Source organism: Lutra lutra, chromosome 5, assembly GCF_902655055.1.
Source record: "Lutra lutra chromosome 5, mLutLut1.2, whole genome shotgun sequence".
Lineage (NCBI taxonomy): Eukaryota > Metazoa > Chordata > Mammalia > Carnivora > Mustelidae > Lutra > Lutra lutra.
In genome coordinates this window covers 79,720,273-79,746,981 of record NC_062282.1, presented here as the reverse complement: position 1 = coordinate 79,746,981, position 26,709 = coordinate 79,720,273, and the positions used below count along the sequence as shown (strand labels likewise).

The 26,709-nt window shown below is 41.3% G+C and overlaps 2 protein-coding genes across 2 annotated transcripts; both read right to left on the bottom strand.

Annotated features, from left to right (window-relative positions):
* Positions 1–5,669: 5,669 nt before the first annotated feature.
* On the bottom strand, positions 5,670–8,654 carry LOC125099927 (protocadherin beta-14-like). The gene has a single exon (XM_047729554.1). The coding sequence runs from the start codon at positions 8,432–8,434 to the stop codon at positions 6,038–6,040; it is 2,397 nt and encodes a 798-aa protein (XP_047585510.1). The 5' UTR covers positions 8,435–8,654; the 3' UTR covers positions 5,670–6,037.
* A 7,909-nt stretch (positions 8,655–16,563) lies between these two features.
* On the bottom strand, positions 16,564–20,593 carry LOC125099924 (protocadherin beta-11-like). The gene has a single exon (XM_047729552.1). The coding sequence runs from the start codon at positions 19,546–19,548 to the stop codon at positions 16,885–16,887; it is 2,664 nt and encodes an 887-aa protein (XP_047585508.1). The 5' UTR covers positions 19,549–20,593; the 3' UTR covers positions 16,564–16,884.
* Positions 20,594–26,709: the final 6,116 nt, after the last annotated feature.

The window sequence follows — 26,709 nt, the reverse complement described above, 5'->3', positions numbered from 1 at the left end:
TACTTTGTGTTAGGAATGGTAGTGTTAGGGATAGAGTGGTAAGCAGTTTCTGTCCTGAGAGATGGAGGCAGAAAAGGGATTACATATTTTAAAATAGAACATAATGAGGGGTGCCTGGATGCCTCAGTCAGTAAGCATACAACTCTGGATTTTGGCTTAAGACAGGATCTCAGGGTCATGAGATCCAACCCTGAGTCTGCTCCATGCTGAGCATGGAGCTTGCTTAAGATTCTCTCCCTCCCTCCTCCTTTGCCCCTGCCCCTCAAAATTAAAATTAATTAAAACTTTAAAAAATGGAACATAATTAATACTATGATAGCAAAAGATCATGCTATTCTAAGAGCATAGATAAGGGTCATCTAACCAGAATTTGGAAGTACGAAAAGACTTTTCTGGAACAAAAACTGGGTGTTGGGTAAAATTTCCAGATAATCCCAAAATATGATTGTGAAAATTTGAGATGAGAGAAGTGTTTTTGGAAGAACTGAAATAGGAAAAATATGGCTGAGTCATAGAGCAAGAGGAAAGAAATAAGAACTGGGATTGGAGAGATAAGCAAATAATTATGTAAGGCCTTCCAAGGCATTTGGGACTCTACATCAATGAAAATGCAAGATGATTAAAGGCTTTTAGATAGAAAAGGAGATGACATTGACCTCAATTAGAAATGCAATAATAAGCTTATATTAAAATGATAAAGATACAGGATGTGATGACAGATTAGACATGGAGGGAGTGGAATAAGAAGTGAAAAGAGGGGCACCTGGGTGGCTCGGTTGGCCATCTGCCTTCATGATCCCCGGGTCCCGTGATGGAGCTCTGCATCGAGTCCCCCACTGAGCCCAGCACTGAGCCCTGCATCTGGCTCCCTGCTCAGCAGGGAGCCTCCTTCCCCCTCTCTCTCTGCCTGCCTCTCTGCCTGCTTGTGATCTCTCTCTCTCTCTGTCAAATAAATAAAATCTTTAAAAAAGAAATTATATTTGAGAAATCAAATGTCTTTATACCACTTCTCTCCTATGATCTTAATTTAAAAAGCCAAACTGGTATCTATCATCTGATTCTCTCATTTGATATTCTTGCAAAGACTATTTAGACAGGAAGATTTTCTAATTTCTTTTAGCATATCGAAGATATCTTCTAATGTCCAGTGCTACTGTTGAGAAATTCATATGGAACATAGCTGTTTGTCTAACTGCCATGTGTTTCAAGATTACATGTCTTTTTCCTATGTCTTTCCATTTAAAAAAATATATTTTTCTTTGTTTTTGGCTTTTTGAAACTACACAATGATGTTTCCAAGCATGGTTATCTTTTATTTATCCTGTTACATGTGTGTGAGTGTGTGGGTATATATATATGTATTTTTTAAGTAGGCTCCACACCCAACATGGGCTTGAACTCATGACCCTAAGATTAAGAGTCACATGCTCCACCAACTGAGCTAGCCAGGTGACACTCCAATATTTTTCAAATATTGCTGTGGATCCTGTCTTAAACTTTTTACTCTGTCCTGTTTCTAAACATCTCTTCCATATTTTTCATCTTCCAATCTCTCTGAGCTGTATGCTAGATAAATTACATTCTGACCTTTCACTTCACAAATTATTCAGTTATACCTACTTTCCTATTAAACTTGCTATTCAATTTCAATTAAATTTAAATTATGTTTATATTTTTTAGTTCCAGGAGTTCTATTTGGTTCTTTAATAATCGATCACATTTCTTATTATCTTTACATCTTTAAGCGTAACTTTTATTTCAATAAAGTGTTTAGCATATTATTAGATTATCTACTAATTAAAATATTTGAAGTATATTTCTGTATTCTGTTTTTTTCTGCTGGCTCTCACTCATGGTGTCATGTTTCCTCGTGTGTGCAGTTATCTTTGTGTTCAAATTAAGAATATGAAATTTACTTACATGAATATTTTTAGCCTTAGGATGAACTTTCTTTTATAGAATGTCTGCATTTGGTTCCATCAGCATCTGGAACCACTGCTTGGTCAACAACCATGTTAAATCAAGTTCTGTGCTAAAAAATCAAATTCAGAGCTGAAATTCCACATAAGGGTTTGTCCATTTCCCACTTACTTTCACTTTAAAGGTGTAGTTCTTAGGAATCCATGTTTATTAATGCAAGGGTCTTCTATGAACTTTACTTTGTTATGCTTTGATTTCCTCCCTTATTATAAAAACCATCAAAATAGAGGTTTACACTTCCCAGGTCTCCAAATATTCCAGGGAAAAAGTAGATTTTAAGATCATTTGTCTCTCTGGGTTACCATCCGACATTAACTGTAACCTGATAATATATTAGTCTCTTACTAGCTAATTGTTTTCAGTGGAAGCATTGGTCTACATAATCTGTACCATCCGTACTAAAAATAAGACTCAGTGGCACCTGTCTCAAAATTACAAGTAAACTTTTAGCTTCCTGGAGTATGGGCAATTGACCTCAAGAAGATAGATAAATAATATGCATTTTTTACTAACTTCAACTGATCAATACTAAATCAATCCTTATAATGCTGCAATCAACTTAATCTCTTGGAAGAGACAATTTCTGTCATTGACATAGTATAGCTCACACTTCTCTCTGCATTCTTTATCCGCTATATATAAATACATCTTCTCTCCTACATCTGTTCCTTCTTCTCTCCTTCCAATATGTTTATTTATATAATTGTACAAATATATTATTTATTATAAGGACATATATAGCACTGTACTATAAATCTCAGTATCTTTCTTTCTTTTGACCATTTAGGATTTATCCATGTTGTTTTATATACACCTAGTTCACACCTTTTGATAATACTTCATAATATGCCTTCAGAAACATTTTCCACATTTGAGTTATCAGTTGCTTTACTGATGGATATGTGGTGTTGACTCCTATTCTTTGCTTTGCCAAGATGAACATTCTTATGCATATCATTTGTGAAAGAAACTTTTTGGCTTATACACTTAAAACTAATATAACATTGTGTGTCAATTATACTTCAATTAAAAAAAAAAAGAATTTTCTGGCTTATATACCCCGAAGTAGAATTGCTGGATCACAGGGTATGTTCACTCTAAATTTCACTAAATACCATTAAAAATCTCTCAAAGGGCTGTACAGGTTATTTCCTACTGTTCCCCTTGATATTATGCAAATTTTCATCTCTACTAATGCTATGGGTATAAAGTAGTGTCTTGTTTTAGTATGTATTTCACCAACTAATGAGGTCAATCATTATTTTATGTTCTTTTCAGACTTCATTTCCCCTTTTTTCACTTTTCTTTCCTTTTTATCCTTTAAAAAAAAAACCTTACTGGCTCTCTGACTTTTTGATTTTTGTTACTCTGCTGCAGTTACTTGAATAATCTGAATATTAATCCCTCTCAGGCAACTGCTGCAAGTAGCTTCTCCCTGCCTTTTGGCTTGCCTATGCTATCTTCTGGTTTTGATGTAGTACTACTTGTCAATTTTTATTTATTGTTTCTACTTTTAAAGACTTGTTTAAGAAATTCAAACTGATTGGGGTGCCTGGGTGGCTCAGTTGGTTAAGCAACTGCCTTGGGCTCAGGTCATGATCCTGGAGTCCTGGGATCTAGTCCCACATCAGGCTCCCTGCTCAGCAGGTAGTCTGCTTCTCCCCCTGACCTCTCTCCTCTCATGCTCTCTCTGTCTCCCAAATAAATAAGTAAAATCTTCAAAGAAAAAGAAATTCAAACTGATGTAAGTTTATAAAGATATTTTTATCTAGGTTTTCTCAATTAAAATACTTTAACTTCACCTGTAGATCCATAGAAAGTTTATTTTTATATGGCATGAAATGAGGATTTTCTTTATTATAGAGAGCCAATTTTCCTGGTAACATTTGCTAAGTGATATGTCTTGCCCCTAAGCCCAGTGATTTTGACACCTCCTCTATCACAACCACATTCTCTTATATAAGAGATTTGATCTTGTAGACTTACAAGTCTCTTCTTAAATTATTCAAATAGGATATTCTATTTTTATCTATTCTTTTCTGAAAAGGTTTATTTTAGAGAGAGAGCACGAGCTTGGAGGGGCTGAGGGAGAAAGGGGAGAGGGAGAGGGATAGAATATTCAAGCAGATATCCTGCTGAGCATGGAGCCTGACATGGGGCTTCATCCCTGGACCCTGAGATCATGATCTGAACTGAAATCAAGAGTCTGAGGCCCAACCAACTGAGCTACCCAGGTGCCCCCCTCCATTCTTCTTCTTCTTCTTCTTTTTTTTTAAGATTTTATTTATTTGACACACACAGAGAGAGAGATCACAAGTAGGCAGGGAGACAGGCAGAGAAAGAAAGGGGAAGCAGGCTCCCCACTGAGCAGAGAGATGTGGGGCTTGATTCCAGGACCCTGAGATCATGACCTGAGCTGAAGGCAGAGGTTTAACCCACTGAGCCACCCAGGGGTTCCGGTGCCCCTGTTCTTATCTATTCTTATTAGTGCATAAGAAGCGTAAGATTTACTTCTCATGAGTCTGAGGGAGTAAGAGGGCCCAAACATTCTTTTTCAAGATTTTATTGTGTAAAAAACTATTTATATGAAATTCTCACAGCCAGTAAATATCTACTGCAACACAAAATAAAACCAGTAAAAATTTCATGCAAGAAAGAAAAAAGATTCCTAGGGAAATTGGAATTTGCGGCATTCATTTCTCAATGTCAAATTCTATTTTATTATACCATCTAGCCTATAATATATAATTTTATGAGGAAAATTTACAAAAATGTAAGGCCCACTAGTTCTATATCCACACTACATAATAACTATGAAAATCTCTACCTATAATCTTCCATCAAACTGTTTACTTATATATTAGAGACATGATATGTAACACTATAAGACATCTATAAACCATAAATACAGACCCATTCCTTCTTTTGGATATCAGAGAGAGGACACAAAGTATTAAGAATTACAAATCAATGCAAAAATGAACCTAATTCATTTCTTTAACATTTTGAATTTTCATTTCAATTTAAGAAGTTTTTATATTGGGACACCTGGGTGGCTCAGTTGGTTAAGCAGCTGCCTTCGGCTCAGGTCATGATCCCAGCGTCCTGGGATCGAGTCCCACATTGGGCTCCTTGCTCATCAGGGAGCCTGCTTCTCCCTCTGCCTCTGCCTGCCATTCTGTCTGCCTGTGCTTGCTCTCTCTCCCTCTCTCTCTGACAAATAAATAAATAAAATCTTTAAAAAAAAAAAAGAAGAAGTTTTTATATGTACTCTTCTGATGGAAAGTTATTTTACTCAGAATGACACCAGGAACTGCATTCTAGTTAAGTCATGAACAATATAAAATAATAGAAATTTAAACTAGCAAACATGGTATTGAGGAAAACAAAACAGCCATATCTACACCCACAGCATCATAAAGCTCCTTCCCCACAAAGCGTAACAACAACAACAACAAAGGAAAATTACTTCAGAAATCAATCATTTTCAATGTGATCACTTGTAATTTGTCACAAAGTGAATTTCTGAAAAACACTACATGGCCAAAAGCGAGCAAATATGGTATCCTAGTACTAAATAGGGAGAGGTATCTTTTCTTTACTTTATGATGAAAGTGTGTGAAGTGAGTAGTGCAACAAAATCCAATATACTTCCAACCAGATCCAACAACATTTTTTATTTATCCAAAGCTTTCTGCTTTGATAAAATACCTAGAAGTAAGTTACATATATTGTGGAATTAGCTCTTAATACTTCAGTTTGTAACTCCAAATAATTAGTAACATTGTCTTGCATAACAATGCCATTATCACAAAAAAATTAGCAACAACTGTTAATATAACATTTTTGACCAAACAATTAAAAAAAAAAAAAAGCCCAGACAACACACAGATTATATTTCAACTTCATTAGGGCCGCTAATAAAGATTTATGAGGAGAGCTTGAGAAATGATAATGCATGCAACTATACTACAGCCTACTATCTATTACAAATTGGCAAAAAGGTATCCACACGTTGTCAAGAATAACAAAAAATTCAAAGTTTAAATGAATTATTTTATTGAATGTTGAATCCAAAACTATTCCTAAAGTTCTCATTTCCCTCTATATTTCTACCAGTGTGAGGGACTGGAAGGCTGGGGATAATCGGCTTTAAGAACTTGAACTCACCGGTCGCTGAACCTCCCGTCAGACACACCTCATACTGGTAGCTGTGGGACAGGGTCCCCGCGCCGCTGACGTCCACCAGGTGGCCCGGAAACGGGCCCTCGGGCACCGAGCAGCCGGCCCCCGACACCGCCCGGCTCCTCCTGCACAGCCGCACCGCCACGAGCACCAGCACCGAGAACAGGAAGAGCGACGACACGGACGCCAAGGCCACCACCAGGTAGACGGTGAGCGGGTCGGCGCGGGCCTCGGCCGCCGCCGCGTCCGGCAGCGGCAGGTAGGGCTGCGAGAAGCCGTCCACCAGCAGCACGTGCAGCGTGACGCTGGCCGACAGCGGCGGCTCGCCGTGGTCCCGGACCAGCACCAGCAGCCTGTGCTTGACGGCGTCGCGCTCGCTCAGCGGCCGCGCCGTGCGCACCTCGCCGTTGTGCGCCCACACGCCGAACAGCCCGGGCTCCGTGGCCTTGAGCAGCTGGTACGACAGCCAGGCGTTCTGGCCCGAGTCGCCGTCCACCGCCACCACCTTGGCCACCAGGTAGCCCGCCTCGGCCGCCCGCGGCACCAGCTCGGTGCAGGGCGCCGAGCCGTTCTGCAGCGGGTACAGCACGAAGGGCGCGTTGTCGTTGGCGTCCGCCACCAGCACGCGCACCAGCGCCTGGCTGCTGAGCGCCGGCGAGCCGCGGTCGGCCGCGCCCACGCGGAACTCGAACGCCTGCAGCGCCTCGAAATCCAGCGACCTGAGCGCGAACAGCTGCCCGTTGTCCGCGTTGATGGACACCAGCGAGCCCAGCGGCAGCTGCGGGTCGTGGGGCGGCAGCAGCGAGTAGGTGACCTGGGCGTTGGCGCCCGAGTCTCTGTCGGTGGCGCTCACGCTGCCGATGTGCAGCGCGGGGCTGTTGTTCTCGCGGACGCGCAGGGTGTAGGACGTCTGGCTGAAGGTCGGGGCGTTGTCGTTGACGTCGGACACCGTCACCGTTAGGTTGTGCTGGGTTTTCAGCCTGGGGGTCCCCAGGTCGGTGACGGTGATGGTGATGTTGTACTCGGATCTTGTCTCTCTGTCCAGTGCTTTTTCCGAAACTAGAGTGAAAAAGTTCTTGAAGGTTGGTTTCAGATAAAAGGGGAGGTCATCCTGAATGGAGCACACCATCCTCCCGTTGTCCCCAGAGTCTTGGTCTCGGATACTAAAAAGAGCAACCAGAGTCTCTGAGGCATTTTCTGGAATTGACTTTGTAAATGATGAGATGGTCACTTCTGGTGGATTATCATTTATATCTATTACTTTAACCAGAAGAGTACATTCTTCTGAAAGACCCCCACCATCTGTTGCCTGAATACTTATAGTGTAGAACTGTATCACTTCAAAATCCAGGCATGATCTCAAAAGAACTTCCCCGGATATTGGATTGATTTCAAATGTTTTACGAATATCTTCTGATGCATGCAAAAATGTGTATGATATTTTCCCATAATTTCCTGTATCCAAATCGTTAGCAAAAATGGTGATAATCCAGGAACCAATGGGTGTGTTCTCCAGAATTTGCACTTCATAGAGCTTCTGAGCAAACTGAGGGGCATTGTCATTGATGTCCAGGACCTTGATGAGAACCAAAGTTGTCCCAGACCTGGGTGGCGATCCACCATCCAGTGCTGTGAGTGTTAATGAGAGCTCAGACTCCTCCTCATGATCTAATGCTCTGTCCAGGACCAATTCTGGGTATAACTTTCCATCACCGCTGTCTTGAATTTTAATGTAGAAATGAGAATTGGGGCTAATTGTGTAGTTTTGAAGACTGTTGGTTCCTACATCCAAATCTTGGGCACTCTCCATTAGGAATGTGGTTCCAATGCTGGTACTTTCTGATATTTTAATAAGTATTTGCTTGTCTAGAAACATAGGGGAGTGATCATTTATGTCTGTGACTTGCAGTTCAGCCCGAAAGAACTGTAAAGGGTTTTCTAATACCATCTGAAAATGCAGCACACAGGGCTCGGTGGAGCCACAGAGCTCTTCTCGGTCCATTTTCTCATTTAGGAGCAAATCCCCCGTCCGTAAATCAAGTTGTAAGTGCTTTTCGTTATCATCTGACACTACCCGGGCCTCCCGTGATGATAGCTCCTCTACCCCAAGCCCTAGATCCCTTGCAAGATTGGCCACAAAAGAACCAACTTCTGTTTCCTCTGCCACAGAATATCGCACAGATTCACGACCTGCCTCAGATAATCCCAGCAAAACAAAGAGAATCAGGACTTGCCTTTTCCGCAGAGCGAGCTCCCCTTTGATCTCCATGGCTCCTTCCAGCAACTTCTTTTGCAGAAAAATCTTTCAGCCCTAATTTTGGAAGTTGAAGCTCAATTTTTAAAAAATAAGAACCCCCCTGGAAGGTATATAGCACTCAGCAGCTGTAGTAGATGAAACTCCTGTACTACCTCTCTTTTCAGTTACTTGGATTGGTCTCTGTTCCCCAGAATAAAGAAGCCCACAGTGTCTTCCATGCACTAGTTTCATCTTATCCTACAGCGCCACCATGTGTTTCTATGAATTTTTTTCAGTAAAAATTTTCTCTTTGAACAAATAGTTCATGAATACAGCTGGAATATTTTAAAGCAAATCTCAGACATCATATATCTTTACCTCTAAATACTTCACCAAGTATCTCTAATAGAGAAAGACTTTAAGATATAATGATACCACTATTACAATCAACAAAGTTAGCAATAATTCCTTGATAGAACTTAGACCCAGTCTGTATTTGGTTTTCTTCATTTTTCTCTAAAATATTTTTACTGTTTGTTTGTTTGTTTGAATCAGCACCCAAACAAGGTCTATACAGAGCATGTAATTAGTGCTGTTTTGAATGCTGACAGGACTCTATTAAAGATGTTCTGAACCGAAGAGTTTTTTTGGGGGGGGTGGGGGGACAGACATCCTGAACAGAAGAAGTATGTCCTGAACTGAAGAATTAATATTTTTTAGTGGCACCTGGGTGGCTCAGTCCTTAAGTGGCTGCCTTCAGCTCAGGTCATGATCCCAGGGTCCTGGGATCAAGCACCGCGTTGGGCTCCCTGCTCAGTGGGCAGCCCTCTTCTCCCTCTCCCACTTCCCCCACTTGTGCTCCCTCTCTCGCTGTGTCTCTCTCTGTCAAATAAGTAAATAAACTCTTTTAAAAAATAATATTTTTAGGGCGCCTGGGTGGCTCAGTGGGTTAAGCCGCTGCCTTCGGCTCAGGTCATGATCTCAGAGTCCTGGCATCAAGCCCCGCATCGGGCTCTCTGCTCAGCAGGGAGCCTGCTTCCTCCTCTCTCTCTGCCTGCCTCTCTGACTGCTTGTGATCTCTGTCAAATAAATAAATAAAATCTTTAAAAAAATAAAAATAAAAAATAATATTTTTAGAACATTTCTTTTTTAGTTAACTTTTTAAAAAATATTTTTATTTATTTATTTCGGAGAGAGATCAAAGAAGGAGAGGGAGAAGCAGACTCACCACTGAGCAGAGAGCTGAGGTAGGGTTGGGTGGCTGGACCCAGGGATCATGACCTGAGCCAAAGGTAGACACTTAACCGCTTAACCGACTGAGCCACCCAGGTGCCCCTAAGGCATTTCTTGAGATTTTCAAATATATGCTCTCCTTCACTCTTGTAAATACTTTTGAATTCAATTATAGTTAGTAATGCCATTACTTTTTTCACTTACATATTTTGAAATACATGTATTTTTAAATACACATTTTTACAAATGTAATAATATGGAATAGATAAGATAGATTTAATCCTTGCCTTTATGGAGTTCACTGGCTAAAAATTTGGAAGACAAGTAATTGAAGTATTTCACAATGTATGCATAAGCAAAGAGTAATACAGAAAAATCTAAAAAAAAAAGAAATATCTAGAAGAACCACTTGTATCACAAATTAAAATGTTTATTTTGTGGGCAACTAAAATACAATGTAGGATTTTAAACATTTGATTAAATGATTACATCTGCATTTTTTTAAAAAAATCAGTTTAGAAGAAGTGCAGAGAATCAATTTCAGAAGGAATGACTGGAATCAGAGGCACCAGTTAGGAGATAATGGCAGCCCAGTTAAGGGTATTGCTGGTGTGGATGGAGAGAAGAGGAATGATTAATTAGAAAGATACTGACTGGTGGGTTGCATGGGGAGAAAAAGAAGAAAGATGCGAGGATGATTAACAGATCTCTGGATTGGACAACTAGATGGATAGTCATGTCATCCTCTAAGACAAGGAACACTGAGGAACAGAAAAGATTGAAGTGAAAATAGATGAAGTCAATTTTGGATATGCTAATATTGAGGTAAGTGCCTTTGGGGTATATGTATATGTGTTCACACATGTATGTGCTTATGTAGTGTTGTATATAGGTACAAATATAACTGAAGCATAGGATACAAACTGGGGTAGAAATGGACTTTGGGTTTCATCAGCCTTAAATATGATGATTGAAACCCTGCGAACTCGTAAACCAATGAAGCAAAATATGTCAGGTAACAGTTGAAGAGGCTCAGCATTGAACTCTGAAAAAAAACGCCTTCATTAGAGAAGAGAGGAAATAAAGTATCTTTAAAAAGATAAAGAAGGGAAAAAAAGATAAAGAAGGGCTTTGGTCAGAATCATGAAACCAAAAGCAAATATCATTTCAAGGAGGTGAGGAAGCACCTCAATGGTAGCAAATGCTTTTGAAACTACCACCTTGAAAATGAATGTTAAAATGGTCCATTGGATTAAGTTGGTCATTGTGGGGGGCTCTAATAGATATCTGCCAAAATCTGTTCCTTTATAGAAAGAGCACTACTATATAATAGTATGCAGGCACATGACTACTCGTAGAATGCCTGTCCCAGTCTCCTTTGTAGTTAGGTATGGCCAATTGAATTAAGTTCTCACTAATATTGTGAACAGAATTTTTGTTTGCCATTCCTAGGTCTAGAATAGAAGACATCTGGGTGGGTTTCCTCCCTCCCTGCCAACTAGAACCTGGATATGGCAGTGAGGTAGCTATAGTCACGCAGATTATGACACTGCAGTAGGGAATGTAGGAGCAATTACTTATAACAAAATTTGGTTCTGGTAGGATTGTAATGAGCAAAGCCGGCTCATCTACCCAGTCATTTACACGTGAACTGTTAGAAGGGGATAACATACTTTTACAAGCCACTGGGTAGTTACACTGCTTTGTTGGGCAATATAACCTTATCTGACTTTTACAGAAAACTTCAGTCACCTTTACCATAATAATTTGTGAAAATCAGATTGCAGTTGGTTGAAAAGCAAGAGGTGTAAGGAAGTGAAATTGACAATCCTTTCAAATTTAGCTGGAAAAGAAAAGAAACTGATGGTATCTGCAGGGAAATTGAGACTCAATGGTTTTTTTTTTAAGCCTAGGGAAATCTGAACTTAATTAAAACGCTGATTTGTAGTATTCAACAGAGAGGAAGAAAAGTGAGATACCAAAGAGAGGATTAATTCAATGCGAAGCCTCTAGAAGGTGGGTAGAGAGACCTGGAAAATAAATGAAGAGATTGGACTTGGGTAGAAAGTGACCTCAGCATAGGTCATTATAAGTACACACGCGATTCAGTGTGTGGATTTGGGGATGGAAAATTGAGAGAAATTCCATTTGATAGATTCTATTTTCTCAGCAAGCTATTACGCAAATTCATCTGCTGAAGGGTGGGAAATTGAAAGTAAGATAACTAGGTTTGAAGTAGTTGTTATAGAGAACAGAAGAGAAAGCTGATTAGGAAAATACAGAACAATTTATTGGTCTTAAAGTCCAATTAAGTTTTGATGTGATAAACACTGTCAAAACAGTGTTGACGATTTCTAAGTTTTGCCTTATAGAGTGCAGCATCGGTGACATAACAGAAGTGGAAGGAGACAATTACATTCATCTGGAATGGAGTTTCAGTGGGTGGTTTCAGTGAAGGACAACTGAACAAGGGAATGCAGAATATGGGCATGAGGAGTAGGCCAGGGAATTAGCTGAATAGGGGAGAAATTAGAACACTAGGGGGTTGAGATATAGTAGCAGTATCATGCAGTGGAGGTCCTAATGAAGTCAAAGTGATAGGAGTAGCAGAATGAGAGGATTAAAGGCATAGATTGTATTCTCAGAAGAGAGAGAGATCTGAAATTATTATTTCTTAGGAAAAACCATTTCGGGTGATGAAAAAGTACAGCATGTAGCCAGGGGACTAAAGACTGAGCTGGGGGACAGGTGAATACCTAGGGACTGAGAAGCCCTGTTGTTTATCAGTGAGACTGGGAGTGGCAGCAGGACTTGAGGTAGGAAGGAGATGAAGGGAACAAAGTGTTGTAAGCTAAAATGTCTTTATGTCCTTTCTCCTGGGAGATTCCAACCAAAACTGTTACTTGGTTTTTACTGGTAATGTTTCAAGTAAATCCTCTCTGGGAGGCTGGGCCATTTCTCACATCTCCATTTTGTAAGTGACCTTTCCCCCCATTGGCTTAAATTTAACTCTAAATGAGGTATTCGAAGCATAAAAACAAAATTTGGTTTTTGCAATACTTTTTTTTTTAAAGATTTATGTATTTGACAGAGATCACAAGTAGGCAGAGAGGCAGGCAGAGAGGGAGAGAGGAGGAAGCAGGCTCCCCACTGAGCAGAGAGCCCGATTCGGGGCTCAATCCCAGGACCCTGAGATCATGACCTGAGCCGAAGGCAGAGGCTTTAACCCACTGAGCCACCCAGGCGCCCCTTTGCAATACTTTTGAAGAGAATTGTTAGTTACTTCTATCTGGGCACCTGAGCTCCTGAAATCCTGGCACTCTCCATTAGAGTCAGGAAACAGTTCTTTCTATAAATAAATACCAAGTCCTCTTGTTCAGATAATCCGGAAAAACTTGAAGCAGCAGAACCTGGTCCTTTGCTCTGCTGTTGCACCTGATAGAGTTTCTGCCTGAGCTGTTTGAATTGCTCTTTCCCCCTCCCCTATAATAAGAGAAGACCCATCTTCCTTGGGACACAGGCTGCTAGAACCATTTCCACCAGTGTTTTTAATGGCAATATTGAGATATCACTTATGTACCATAAAATTTTCCCATTTAAAGTGTAAAGTCCAGGGGCACCTGGGTGGCTCAGTGGGTTAAAGCCTCTGCCTTGGGCTCAGGTCATGATTCCAGGGTCTTGGGATCAAGCCCCAAATCAGGCTCTCTGCTCAGCAGGGAGCCTGCCTCCCTTCCTCTCTCTCTGCCTGCCTCTCTACCTACTTGTGATCTCTGTCAAATAAATAAATAAAATCTTTAAAAAAAAGTGCCACCGGGGCATAAAACACATGACTCCCGTGCCCGGCATGTGAACACACTCAGTGAACTCACTTACCCCTTTAAAAAAAGTGTAAAGTACAGGTGCACATGGGTGGCTCAGTTGGCTAAGAATCTGACTCTTGAATTTGGCTCAGGTCATGATCTCCGGCATCATGAGACTGAGCTCAGCATTGGACTCCATCCTCGTGCAGAGTCAGCTTGAGATTCTCTCCCTCTCCCTCTGCATCTCCACCCATTTATTGATTAAAATAAATAAAATCTTTAAAAAATGAAGTCTACAGGGGTGCCTGGGTGACTCAGTGGGTTAAGCCTCTGCCTTTGGCTCAAATCATGATTTCAGGGTCCTGGGATCAAGCCCCACTTCAGGCTCTCTGCTCAGCAGGGAGCCTGCTTCCTCTCCACACCCCCCTCTCTGCCTGCCTCTCTGCCTACCTGTGATCTGTCTGTCAAATAAATAAAAATAAAAAATCTTTTTTAAAAAAGTGTACAATGTAATTGGTTTTAGTATATTTCCAGATTTGTGCAATTATCACCCCAGTCTAATTTCAGAACATCATGCCAATAAGAAACCTCTTAACCTTTAGCCATTCTCCAACCCCTATCCTCCTACAGCTGTAGGCAACCTCTAATCTACTTTCTGTCCCTATAGATTTGCCTGTTCAGAACATTTCATATAAATGGGTTCATAAAATGTAAGATATTTTGCAACTGGTTTCTTTCACTCAGAGTAATGATTTTGAGGTTTGTCCATGTTGTAGTCTGTATCAGTACTTCATTCCATTTTGGTGTTGAATAATAACAACCCCACTGTACGGAGATACCATATTTTGTTTATCCATTCATCAGTTGATGAACATTTGAGGTGTCTCCACTTTTGGCAATATTATCAATAACGCTACTATGAACATGCATGTATACAGTTTTTGTGCATGTGTGAACATACACTCTATTTATTTTGCATTGATACATAGGAGTTGAATTTCTGTATCATAAGGTAACTATATGTTTAACATTTTGAGGAACTGCCAAACTGTTTTCAAATAAATGCACCACTTCACATTCTTTCCAACAGGTCGGCAATATCTCTACATCCTTTCCAACAGTTACTGTCTTTTTGATTATGGTTATTCTGGTGTGCTTGAAGTGGCCGTTTTTATTTTTCATCTTCAGTAGTGTATGTACCTTGTCTAGCATGCTAAGATGCTATAATGCTTTTTATCTTTTTAAGCTAGTGATTGTACATATTTTCCCTACTAAGTGCAGTAAAGACAGGAGGTAATCTTAATACTTTACTTTGAATTATGGAATTTATATGAGTTTTCATTCTCTGAAAGCCAGCTTCTCATTTGGCGGCGGGGGGGGGGGGGGCTTTTTCCTAGGTCCACTTCTAAAACCAGAAAATTAGAATTTAATTAGCCTGCGTGGACAAACTTCTGTTCCCTTCATTTTCCTTGAATTCAAAGAATAATTAATCACTCCATGTAGATCAGAAGAACTGGTAGTGAAATCTCAGCTTTAAGAAAATGTGAACATTAGATTATTTGGAATATACTAGAGCAAGAGAGTTTACTTCCCAACATTAGTAACTAACTAATACCTAGCCCTGCTACAATATTAAGATAAAGTTTTAAAATATATTGAAGAGGCACTTTCTGGCATTGATTCTAGTCTGTGGTACTAGAGGCAAAAGAGTCATGTTCCTTACTCTCACCCATTTCATCTTTCATGTGCTACTCTCTCACACACATAATTCCTTTCCTCTATACCCTCACTCATTTTGTTTCTCTACAGTTTCCTTCCACAAAATACAGACTTTGAGCTTATTGATGAGATTCACTGGAATCTCATCATGAAGGCTTTTTCTTCTGTAATGTAGTCAGATCACTAAAGTCAAGAGTAGTTGGTTGGTGCCCGTGCTACATGAGGCAAAACTTCCTTACAATGGTTTGAAATTTTCTTAAAAAATATTAAAACCTTAAAGGATTATCTCTTGATATTTCTCAATGCCCTACATATATCTACATAACTCTCTGAGAAAAGCGGTTTTTCAGTCTTGGATTGCTACCCATTGGTAGGGTCATGAAATCACTTTAGTGGACCATAACAACACTTGAAAATTAAAAAGAGCGTCGTAATATGGGCAATTTTAGATTTCATCCCCCAAAAGCTAGGAATTGTTTACAAAACACTCCTATTATGTTCATATATTGCATAATATGTACAACATAATTTTTCTGGGGTCTTTTTTAAGGTTTTTGCTTTGTTTTGTTTTTAAGAGAGAGGGGAGGAGAGAGTATGTGTGAGGCAGGAGGGGCAGAAGAAGGAGAAGGAGAGAGAGAATTCCAAGCAAGCTCCATGCTCAGTATGGAGCCCAACATAGGGCTCAGTATCACAACCCCAAGATCATGACCTGAGCCAAAAATCAAGAGTCAGATGCTTAATGTACCGAATCATCCAAGCACACCTTAGGTTTGAAATTAGTGCCCACTGAACACTATATACATGTATTTATATATACATGTGTATGTATTATATACGTATATAACTGTATATAATTAAATATATAATTATTAAATAAATAAATTTAATAAATAAATTATTAAATAAATAAATAATAAATTATTATTAAATAAATTATTAAATAAGTAAATAAATAAATAAAATTCTGGGAGAACACCGAAGGTAAAAGTTATAAACATTAGCACACTGGTACACTTCATGCTATACAAATTATTATTCAGATGGATTCAGGTGGATTGCATTATAGCTTTGTAATATCAACAAGAAATCTGAAAAATTATAACTTCATATTCTAAGACTTTCTGGGTAGCCACAATATTGATGTGCCTTCACAATCACTCTCCAGGTTGAATAAAGAAGAGGTGTTAACAAAATTGCCTACTGACCCTTTCAAACAAGGTGATTACACTTATAGTTCTATTATAGGACATGATTTTTCAGGGATTTTAACAACAATAAACATGTTAAAATGTTAATAAAAATGCAGTGAATTTAAAGGAAGAAAAATGACATTTCTGAATAGCAACCATTACGACACAAGAAAAACTGCAAGAAAAAAAATGAAATGAAGAAATACTTGAGCACTTGAAATAATTTGAAAGTGGTCTGCTTTATTTTTACCAAAAGCATAATTATGGGTGAAAGTGTAACTGGAGAGAGGGCCATGGACAAAAGTGATTTATTTGGTCTTCTTCCTTAAGGAGGCAAACTACCCATTAAGACCTGGATTACAGAATAAAGTACCATCTAATTACAATCACAAATAAAGATAACATTCACTTAAAAGTAAAGATGGGTACAATTTGTGAAGATATAAAAGTACCCCGGATAAATTTAAAATACACACAAAGTGGGGGAAATAACATTGATCTGGAAGTGGCACGAAAAAGTGGCACATATAGAATATGATACTTAATTGTGGTCTCTATATATGAACCCAAAGCTATTATGGAATGTAGGATTTTCTTCCGTCTCTTTCCCAGAGCGCTGGGGTGGGAAGTTGGGGATAATCGGCTTCAAGAACTTGAACTCACCAGTCCCAGATCCTTCCGTCAGACACACCTCATACTGGTAGCTGTGAGACAGGGTCCCCGCGCCGCTGACGTCCACCAGGTGGCCCGGAAACGGGCCCTCGGGCACCGAGCAGCCGCCCCCCGACGCCGCCCGGCTCCTCCTGCACAGCCGCACCGCCACGAACACCAGCACCGAGAACAGGAAGAGCGACGACACGGACGCCAAGGCCACCACCAGGTAGACAGTGAGCGGGTCGGCGCGGGCCTCGGCCGCCGCCGCGTCCGGCAGCGGCAGGTAGGGCTGCGAGAAGCCGTCCACCAGCAGCACGTGCAGCGTGACGCTGGCCGACAGCGGCGGCTCGCCGTGGTCCCGGACCAGCACCAGCAGCCTGTGCTTGACGGCGTCGCGCTCGCTCAGCGGCCGCGCCGTGCGCACCTCGCCGTTGTGCGCCCACACGCCGAACAGCCCGGGCTCCGTGGCCTTGAGCAGCTGGTACGACAGCCAGGCGTTCTGGCCCGAGTCGCCGTCCACCGCCACCACCTTGGCCACCAGGTAGCCCGCCTCGGCCGCCCGCGGCACCAGCTCGGTGCAGGGCGCCGAGCCGTTCTGCAGCGGGTACAGCACGAAGGGCGCGTTGTCGTTGGCGTCCGCCACCAGCACGCGCACCAGCGCCTGGCTGCTGAGCGCCGGCGAGCCGCGGTCGGCCGCGCCCACGCGGAACTCGAACGCCTGCAGCGCCTCGAAATCCAGCGACCTGAGCGCGAACAGCTGCCCGTTGTCCGCGTTGATGGACACCAGCGAGCCCAGCGGCAGCTGCGGGTCGTGGGGCGGCAGCAGCGAGTAGGTGACCTGGGCGTTGGCGCCCGAGTCTCTGTCGGTGGCGCTCACGCTGCCGATGTGCAGCGCGGGGCTGTTGTTCTCGAGGACGCGCAGGGTGTAGGACGTCTGGCTGAAGGTCGGGGCGTTGTCGTTGACGTCGGACACCGTCACCGTTAGGTTGTGCTGAGTTTTCAGCCTGGGGGTCCCCAGGTCGGTGACGGTGATGGTGATGTTGTACTCGGCCTGGCTCTCTCTGTCCAACATCCCCTCTGTTTCCAGTGTGTAGTAATTCTCAACGGAAGATTTTAGTATGAAAGGGAGGTCTTCTGGGACAGAACAAATCATCTTCCCATTGTCCCCAGAGTCTCTGTCTCGGATGCTAAAAACCATAACCACAGCCTCCAGCAAATTTTCTGGGACTGGACTGGTAATTGATGACACAGCGATTTCAGGAGCATTGTCATTCACATCCATCACCTGAATTCTGACTGTTGATTTTCCAAAGAGACCGCCCCCATCTGTGGCTTGAATGATTATTGAGTATGATTCAGTTGTTTCAAAATCCATGGGTGAGGTTAAAATGACTTCTCCGGACTTTTGATTAATTTCAAATGTCTTGCGAATATCTTCTGAGGCATGGGAAAAAGAATATGATATTTCTCCATTTTTTCTGGAGTCTAAATCCGAAGCTGAGACGGTGACAATGAGTGAGCCTAATAGACTATTCTCTGGAATCTTCACCTCATAAAATGGCTGCTCAAACTCAGGGGAGTTGTCATTAGTGTCCACAACCACGACCTGAACCGTGGCAGTCCCGGACCTGGGCGGAGACCCGCCATCCATAGCAGTGAGGATGAAACTGAGCTCGGACTGCTCTTCATAATCTAGTGCCTTGTCCAGAACCAACTCCGGATATTTCCTATTGTCTGGATTGACTCTCATTTTAATGTGGAAATAAGAGTTGGGGCTTATTGTGTAGTTCTTTAGAGCGTTGATTCCTACATCTAAATCCTTCGCACTTTCTAGTAAGAATACAGCACCAACAGGACTATTCTCTGGGATTTCTAGGAGCATTTCTTTTTCTAAGAAGGCAGGAGAGTGGTCATTTATATCCCTGACCTGGAGCTCAATTCGTAAAAACTGCAAAGGGTTTTTCATTAATACCTGGAAATGCAACACACAGGGCTCCGTGGAGCCACAGAGCTCCTCCCGGTCTAGTGATTCGCTTAAGAGCAAATCTCCGGTGTTTATGTCCAGCTGCAAACGTCTTTTGTTATCATTAGAGACCACCTGAGCCCCCCTTGAGAACAGCTCACCCACTTCTAGTCCCAGGTCCTTTGCCAAATTGCCTACAAAGCTTCCGCTCTGCATTTCCTCTGCCACCGAAAAGTGCCCAGATTCGGAACCCGCCTGAGACATTCCTAGCAAAACAAAAAGAAGCAGGACTTGCCTTATCTGCAGAGTGTCTGCCCTTCCGTTCTCCATAGTTCCTTTAAGGAAAGCTTCCTGCAGAATCGCTTCAGCTTCTCTTCGCAGTTTTGGGAAACGTGTCTCTGCTAATGTCCACCTAATCTTAAGAGGCCTAAGGATTTTAACCCTGTTGAGTAGCTTGTAGTTCGCACCTTGAAGGCGTGTTCTTTCTGTCTTCCCACCGCTCAGAGCGCACCGGGAGGGTAACCGAGTCCAGAACATCGTCCGGTTCAGTGTTTTTACACCGCCGATGTTATCCTGCAGCGCCACCATGCGTCTCTATAGAGATTTTCAGTTTCACGAAAGCTACCTAATTCCATTATTATCAATGTCCTTTAGAAACAAATGTTGTTTTACTCATTGTGTTTAAGTGATCACAAATATATTCTATCTTCCATAAGAACTGTTTTACACTCTTTAAAGTTCCTGGTGCTGTTAGTATTGTTTTAAGTACAAGATGTGATTCCTGGCCCCCAGGAGTTTGTAATCTTTTGAGAAGATTGAAAACCTGAAACAAGATTGCATCACTACTTGGCCGCCTTTGGGTTGTACTGGAAAGGAAAGTATACGTGAGTCACTTTGGGAGTCCTCTCAGAGGATATGAATTGGCTAAACCGTGAGCTGAAACACAAATAGATAGTTGTTACAGGGCAAGAAGTTATGTCTGCAGGTTTCCTTCACAGCAGTGAACTATGAACTGGGAGAAAATGAAGTAAAATACTGGGGTGGAACACATTAAAGTCACAATTTAGTTCTAGTTTCTCATAATTTACCGAAGTATTTATTTATTTTGGTGCTGAAACGCGGGATACCCAAAGTATTTAATAAGTACACAAACACAAATATGTTTACTTTCATTTAAATCAGGCTAACTCCTAAAACCACCTTCCCTCAGGTTCATGAGATTTACTCAGCTACAACTACGGTCACCTGTTTTCTCTTTCAGCCCCCAAAAAGAGACATTCTCTTTCCCAATCATAGAGCAAAAACATAGTTACTGACTAACCAATTAAGATCATATACTTGCTTTTGAAGCAATCATTATTTCAAAAGGTATAGAGGTATATAATTATAGGGGGAGATTTTAGTCTCAGAATCTGAAGACCCATCTTTGGCCTTTGCTTTGTTTTAAAACTGCTGGGACTTTTTAAGTTTTGGGTGGTTTGAGTCCTAGCCAAAGTGCAAGGTTGAGGGAAATTGAAATAGATGCTAGAAGCTCACCAATGATATGAAGTCTCAGTAATGCTCTCAAGAACGGATTGAGGAGGTATCTCAACATTTTTCACTTAAAAATGATAAGTTCAGGGCTGCCTGGGTGGCTCAGTGGGTTAAAGCCTCTGTCTTCCGCTCAGGTCATGGTCCCAGGGTCCTGGGATCGAGCCCAACATCCGGCTCTCTGCTCAGCAGGGAGCCTGCTTCCTCCTCTCTCTCTGCCTGCCTCTGCCTACTTGTGATCTACAAATAAATAAATAAATAAAAATGATGAGTTCAGGGGCGCCTGGGTGGCTCGAGTGTTAAGCGTCAGCCTTCGGCTTATCGTGATCCCAGGGTCCTGGGATCGAGCCCCACATCAGACTCCCTGCTCAGCATGAAGCCTGCTCCTCCCTCTCCTACTCCCCGTTTGTGTTCCCTCGCTCACTGTCTCACTCTCTGTCAAATAAATGAAAAATCTTTAAAAAATGATAAGTTGAAATTACATTTTTAAAAAATGTAGGACACATTAGTGAAAAATTGATCACTACAAAAGGATAGAAATAGAAAAATATGTGGGTTGACTACAATCATAAAGTGCAAATAAATACTAAGAATGCACAAGTGAACACACATAATTTTGGTGACAGAAAATAGAAAAAAGAGCAATTGAGTTAGCAGTTCCAAAAAACATATAAAGTTCCTGCATTGGAGATATTCACACAAGACTAATGGGTTTGTTCTATAATATCTCCTTTAGGTACAAGATTTGGAAAGCCAGGGTGCCTGGGTGGCTCAGTCATTGGGCTTCCACCTTTGGTTCAGGTCATGATCCCAGGGTCCTGGGATGGAGCCCGCATGGGGCTCCCTGTTCAGCAGGAAGCCTGCTTCTCCCTCTCCCACTCCCCCTGCTTGTGTTCCCTCTCTTGCCATGTCTCTCTCTGTCAAATAAATAAATAAAATCTTTTTCAAAAAAAGATTTGGAAGAGGGCACCTGGGTGGCTCAGTGGGTTAAGCCTCTGCTTTCTGCTCGGGTCATCATCTCAGGGTCCTGGGATCGAGTCCCACATTGGGCTCTCTGCTGGGCAAGGAGCCTGCTTCCTCCTCTCTCTCTCTCTCTCTCTCTCTCTCTGCCTGCCTCTCTGCCTACTTGTGATCTCTCTCTGTCAAATAAATAAATAAAAATCTTAAAAATAAAGATTTGGAAGAGCCAAGTGTCAGTTAAGAACTGAAAAAGGAATTATCAGGTGACAGTATGTAAATGGGAGAGTTGAATACCCTGATCCTCTCACCATCCTACACAGACAGGAAAGTATCTCAGAGGCAGAGAATGGGATGTTAGTTCCTTGGAGAAATTAAATGGGACTATCCCTAGTTTTGGAAGCCTTAGGCAGAGCTGAATGCAAGTTGAGGTGCAAAACTTAAAAGAGGGAAGTTAGGCAAAATTTTGCATTCTGAATGATGAGATTTCCAGATTACCCTTACCATGTGATACTCTCTGGTTGTAGGACACAAGGTTTACACCTGACCTTCTCTCCAACTTTCCTTCCCACAGAAGATACTGCAGAATTTCAACCTGGAGAATATGAAAAGCTCAGATAAAGACTTACACACTGATATTTGGAGGGGGCCTCCCAAGTTAATAGCCCTACCCTAGCATGGTTACATTAGAATGAATTTCTACCATCAATACATCTCACTCATGTCTTCATAAAGAGCTGACAGGAGGGTGTCTCACCATTTTTCAATATGAGAAGATTGCCCAGGACAACAGGACATTTGAGGAAATGCCAATAACATGACTGGAAATGTCAAACCACCATCACCAAAAAGACAAAACAAAAAGGAACAGGAAGAAACAGATATAATAAACAGAAGAAAGTCTTTTAAAATGTCTGATTTAAAAAAATAAAAATGTCTGATTAATATCCCCCGAATAGTAAAATCTAAGCAGAGCTAATACTTAAACTGAGAATTATTATGTGATACTCATTGTACTAAGTGACACATATGTGTCTACTCACTTAACAGTAACTGCATGCAGTATGTATTCTTATTTATTTATTTATTTATTTATTTATTTGACAGACAGAGATCACAAGTAGGCAGAGAGAGGGTGGGGGAAGCAGGCTCCCTGCTGAGCAGAGAGCCTGATGTGGGGCTCTATGGGGCTCCCAGGACCCTGGGATCATGACCTGAGCCGAAGCAGAGGCTTTAACCCACTGAGCCACCCAGGTCCCCCAACCTTGGATAAGTTCTTCTTAACTTCCATGTAACTCACTCTCATTTTAATAATGGTATAACAGGGGCGCCTGGGTGGCTCAGTGGGTTAAGCCTCTGCCTTCAGCTCAGGTCATGATCTCAGGGTCCTGGGATCGAGCCCCGCATCGGGCTCTCTGCTCAGCGGGGAGCTTGCTTCCTCCTCTCTCTCTGCCTGCCTCTCTGCCTGCTTGTGATCTCTGTCTGTCAAATAAATAAATAAAATCTTTAAAAAAAATAATGATATAACAGTAGTTTTTTACTGAATAATGCTCTTTTGTATAATGTATTTTTTTAAAGATTTTATTTATTTATTCGACAGAGAGAGAGATCACAAGTAGGCAGAGAGGCAGGCAGAGAGAGAGGAGGAGGAAGCAGGCTCCCCGCCGAGCAGAGAGCCCGATGCGGGGCTCGATCCCAGGACTCTGAGATCACGACCTGAGCCGAAGGCAGCGGCCCAATCCACTGAGCCACCCAGGCGCCCTGTATTTTTTAAAAATAAACTAATTATAGATGAGGGAAGATAACACATTGACACATCTATAACAGAATAATATGGAAGACACTCAGAGAACCAAAAAGGACTCTTAAAAATAAATATTGTCTGTCAAAAAGAACAACTTAAATACAAAGGCTGGATGATAAAATGAATTGTCCAAAAAGTAGAGCAAGAGACAGAAAATAAGAAAGGAAAAAAAATTAGTGTTTTAGCATATCAATCCAAGAGATCCAATCTTTAAATAGTGAAATTCTGGTTAAAGTGAGAATGTAGAAAATTCAAGGGAGAAATTATGATAAAAATATAACAAAAATATTTCTCAGAACTGAAAGTGAGAGTTTAAATATTAATAGGGTACACCCTTAAGACTAGATAGATGAATAGATAAATAACTGATACTCAGATATTTTCATATTTCCAGGATGAAAAAATGGGAGTGACATTAAAAGAGCTAAGATTCAGAAGGGAAGGGGACCTGTGTGGCTCAGTCAGTTAAGCTTCTGACTCAGTTTTGGCTCAGGTCATGATCTCAGAAGTTGTGAAACTGAGCCCAGCTTCAGGTGCTGTGCTCAGCAGGAAGTTGTTTGAAGATTCTCTCCCTCTGCTCCTTCCCACCCTCATGTGCTCTGTCTGTCTCTCTCAAAATAAATAATCTTTTAAAGAAAGAATAAGAAGGGAATCAGTCTTCTGAACAGCAACTCTATATGCAATCGGTAAAACTAACACTGCTTTCAAAATCTGATGGAAAATTATTTTTGAGCTTGAATTTTATAGCCAAACTATCAATCACATGAAAAGAAAAACAAGAGTCCCGTACTAAGCAAGTTTTCAAAAATTTTCACCTCCTCTGAATCATCTTTATGAAACTATTGAGAGATGGATGTCAGTTAAATAAGGGAGTAAACTAACAAAAAGAATAGATTGGATTCTTCTAAATCAACACAAGAAAGTATTAAAGGAAAAAGTCCCAGGGTGACAGCCTATAGAACAACCAGTGTTGGAAACAATCAATGAAACTAAAAGGCAACCTTATGGGATGGGAGAAGTTATTTGCAAATGACATATCTGATAAAGACTTAGTATCCAACGAGTGGCTGGGTGGCTCATTTGGTTAAGAGTCTGCCTTGAGGGCACCTGGGTGGCTCAGTGGGTTAAGCCGCTGCCTTCGGCTCAGGTCATAATCTCAGGGTTCTGGAATCGAGTCCCGCATCGGGCTCTCTGCTTGGCAGGGAGCCTGCTTCCCTCCCTCTCTCTGCCTGCCTCTCCGTCCACTTGTGATCTCTCTCTGTCAAATAAATAAATAAAATCTTTAAAAAAAAAAAGAGTCTGCCTTCAGCTCAGGTCATGGTCCCAGGGTCCTGGAATTGAGCCCCGCATCTGCATCTGTCATTTCTTGGGCTCCCTGCCCAGGAGAGAGTCTGCTTCTCCCTCTCCCTCTGACCCTTCCCCCCTCGTGCTCTCACTGGCTCTCTCTCTCTCTCATGAATAAATAAATGAGTTAGTATCCAAAATATATTTATTTTTAAAAGTACACAGGCATGCCTTGGTGGCTCAGTCATTAAGCATCTGCCTTCAGCTCAGGTCATGATCCTGGGGTCCTAGGATCGAGCCCCGCATGGGGCTCCCTGCTCAGTGGGAAGCCTGTTTCTCCCTCTCCCACTCCCCCTGCTTGTGTTCCCTCCTTCGCTGTCTCTCTCTGTTAAATCTTTTTTAAAAGTATACAACGCAACACCCCAAAACAAATAATCCAGCTTAAAAATGGGCAGAAGACATAATTGACATTTTTCCATAGAAGACATAGAGATGGCCAATATACACATGAAAAGATGCTCAACACCACTCATCATCAAGGAAATACAAATCAACACTACAATGACATATCACCTCACACCTGTCAAAATGGCTAAAATCAACAACATAAGAAATAACAGGTGTTGGCAAGGATTCAGGAAAAGGGGAACCCTCTGTTGGTGGGAATGCAAGCTGGTGCAGCCACTCTGGAAAACAGTATGGAAGTTCCTCAAAAAGTTAAAAATATAACTACCTTATGATCTAGCAATTGCACTACTAGGTATTTACCCAAAGAATACAAAAATACTTTTGAAGGTTTATAACAGCATTATCAACCACAAATTATGGAAAGAACCCAAATGTCCATCAACTGATGAATAAAGTAAGATGTGGTATACATACATAGATATATATAGATATCTATATGTACATCTATTCTATCTTACTTTATCTATATCTATCTATTTATATATATATATATATATATATATAGAGAGAGAGAGAGAGAGAGAGAGAGAGAGAGTGTGAAATATTACTCAGCCATAAAAAGAATGAAATCTTGGGGCGCCTGGGTGGCTCATTGGGTTAAAGCCCCTGCCTTCGGCTCAGGTCATGATCCCAGGGTCCTGGGATTGAGTCCTGCATCAGGCTCTCTGCTTCAGCAGGGAGCCTGCTTCTGCCCCCATCCTCCATCTGCCTTTCTGCCTACTTGTGATCTCTGTCTGTCAAATAAATAAATAAAATCTTTAAAAAAAAAGAATGAAATCTTGCCTTTTGTAACCTCAAAGAGTACACATAATACAAAGAGTATTATGCTAAGCAAGTCAGTCAGAGGAAGACAAATACCATATGGTCTCACTCATATGTGGAATTTAAGAAACAAAATGAATGATCATAAGGGGAAAAAAGAGAGAGGAAAACGAAGAAAACTGGTTTTTAAAAGATTTACTTATTTATTTTATCGAGAAACCTCAAGGGGTGGGGTGCACAGAGAAAGGAAGAAAGAAATCCCAAGGAGACTCTGACCGGGGAGTCTGAATTAAGGCAGGATCTCCGGACCCTGAGATCATGACACTGAGATGATGACCTGAGCCAAAACCTAGAGTTAGATGCTTAACCGACTGAGCCACCCAGGTGCCCCACAAACTGTATAGAAAACACAATGATGGTTGCCAGAGCGGAGGTGGGTTGGGGGATGATGAAATGGGTGATGGGGCTTAAGGAGGGCACTTACTTCGATGAGCACTGGGCATTATATGGAAGTGCTGAATCACTAAATTGTTCACCTGAAACTAATATTACATTGTATGTTAACAAACTGGAATTTAAACAAAAACTTAAAAAAAAAAAAAAAACAACCAGTGCCAATGAATCAGACATACAAAAGGATCTGGGTGAAGATCTGAAATAAATTTATATGTATATGACTTTTTTAATATTTAAAAGAAATACCTCTCACTCAAATGAGAGATAGTATGAAAAATCAATAATAGTAAAAAGAAAATGATGTAAGTGAAAACAATGATCAACCCTCAGAATGAAGTTTTTCAAGAAAGGAAATGTAATCATATTAAACTGTGTATTTTGAAGTAATCTTGGTAATATAGACAAAAACTACTAGTTTAACTTAAAAAAATCACATCTCTATTGGGAGAATAGGCGAGAAGGCACATACAATATTCTGATGTGCATTA

Bases quoted from the DNA above. Each gene is read 5' to 3' on its own strand.
- LOC125099924 (XM_047729552.1), bottom strand. From the start codon at position 19,548: ATGGTGGCGCTGCAGGATAACATCGGCGGTGTAAAAACACTGAACCGG.
- LOC125099927 (XM_047729554.1), bottom strand. From the start codon at position 8,434: ATGGAGATCAAAGGGGAGCTCGCTCTGCGGAAAAGGCAAGTCCTGATT.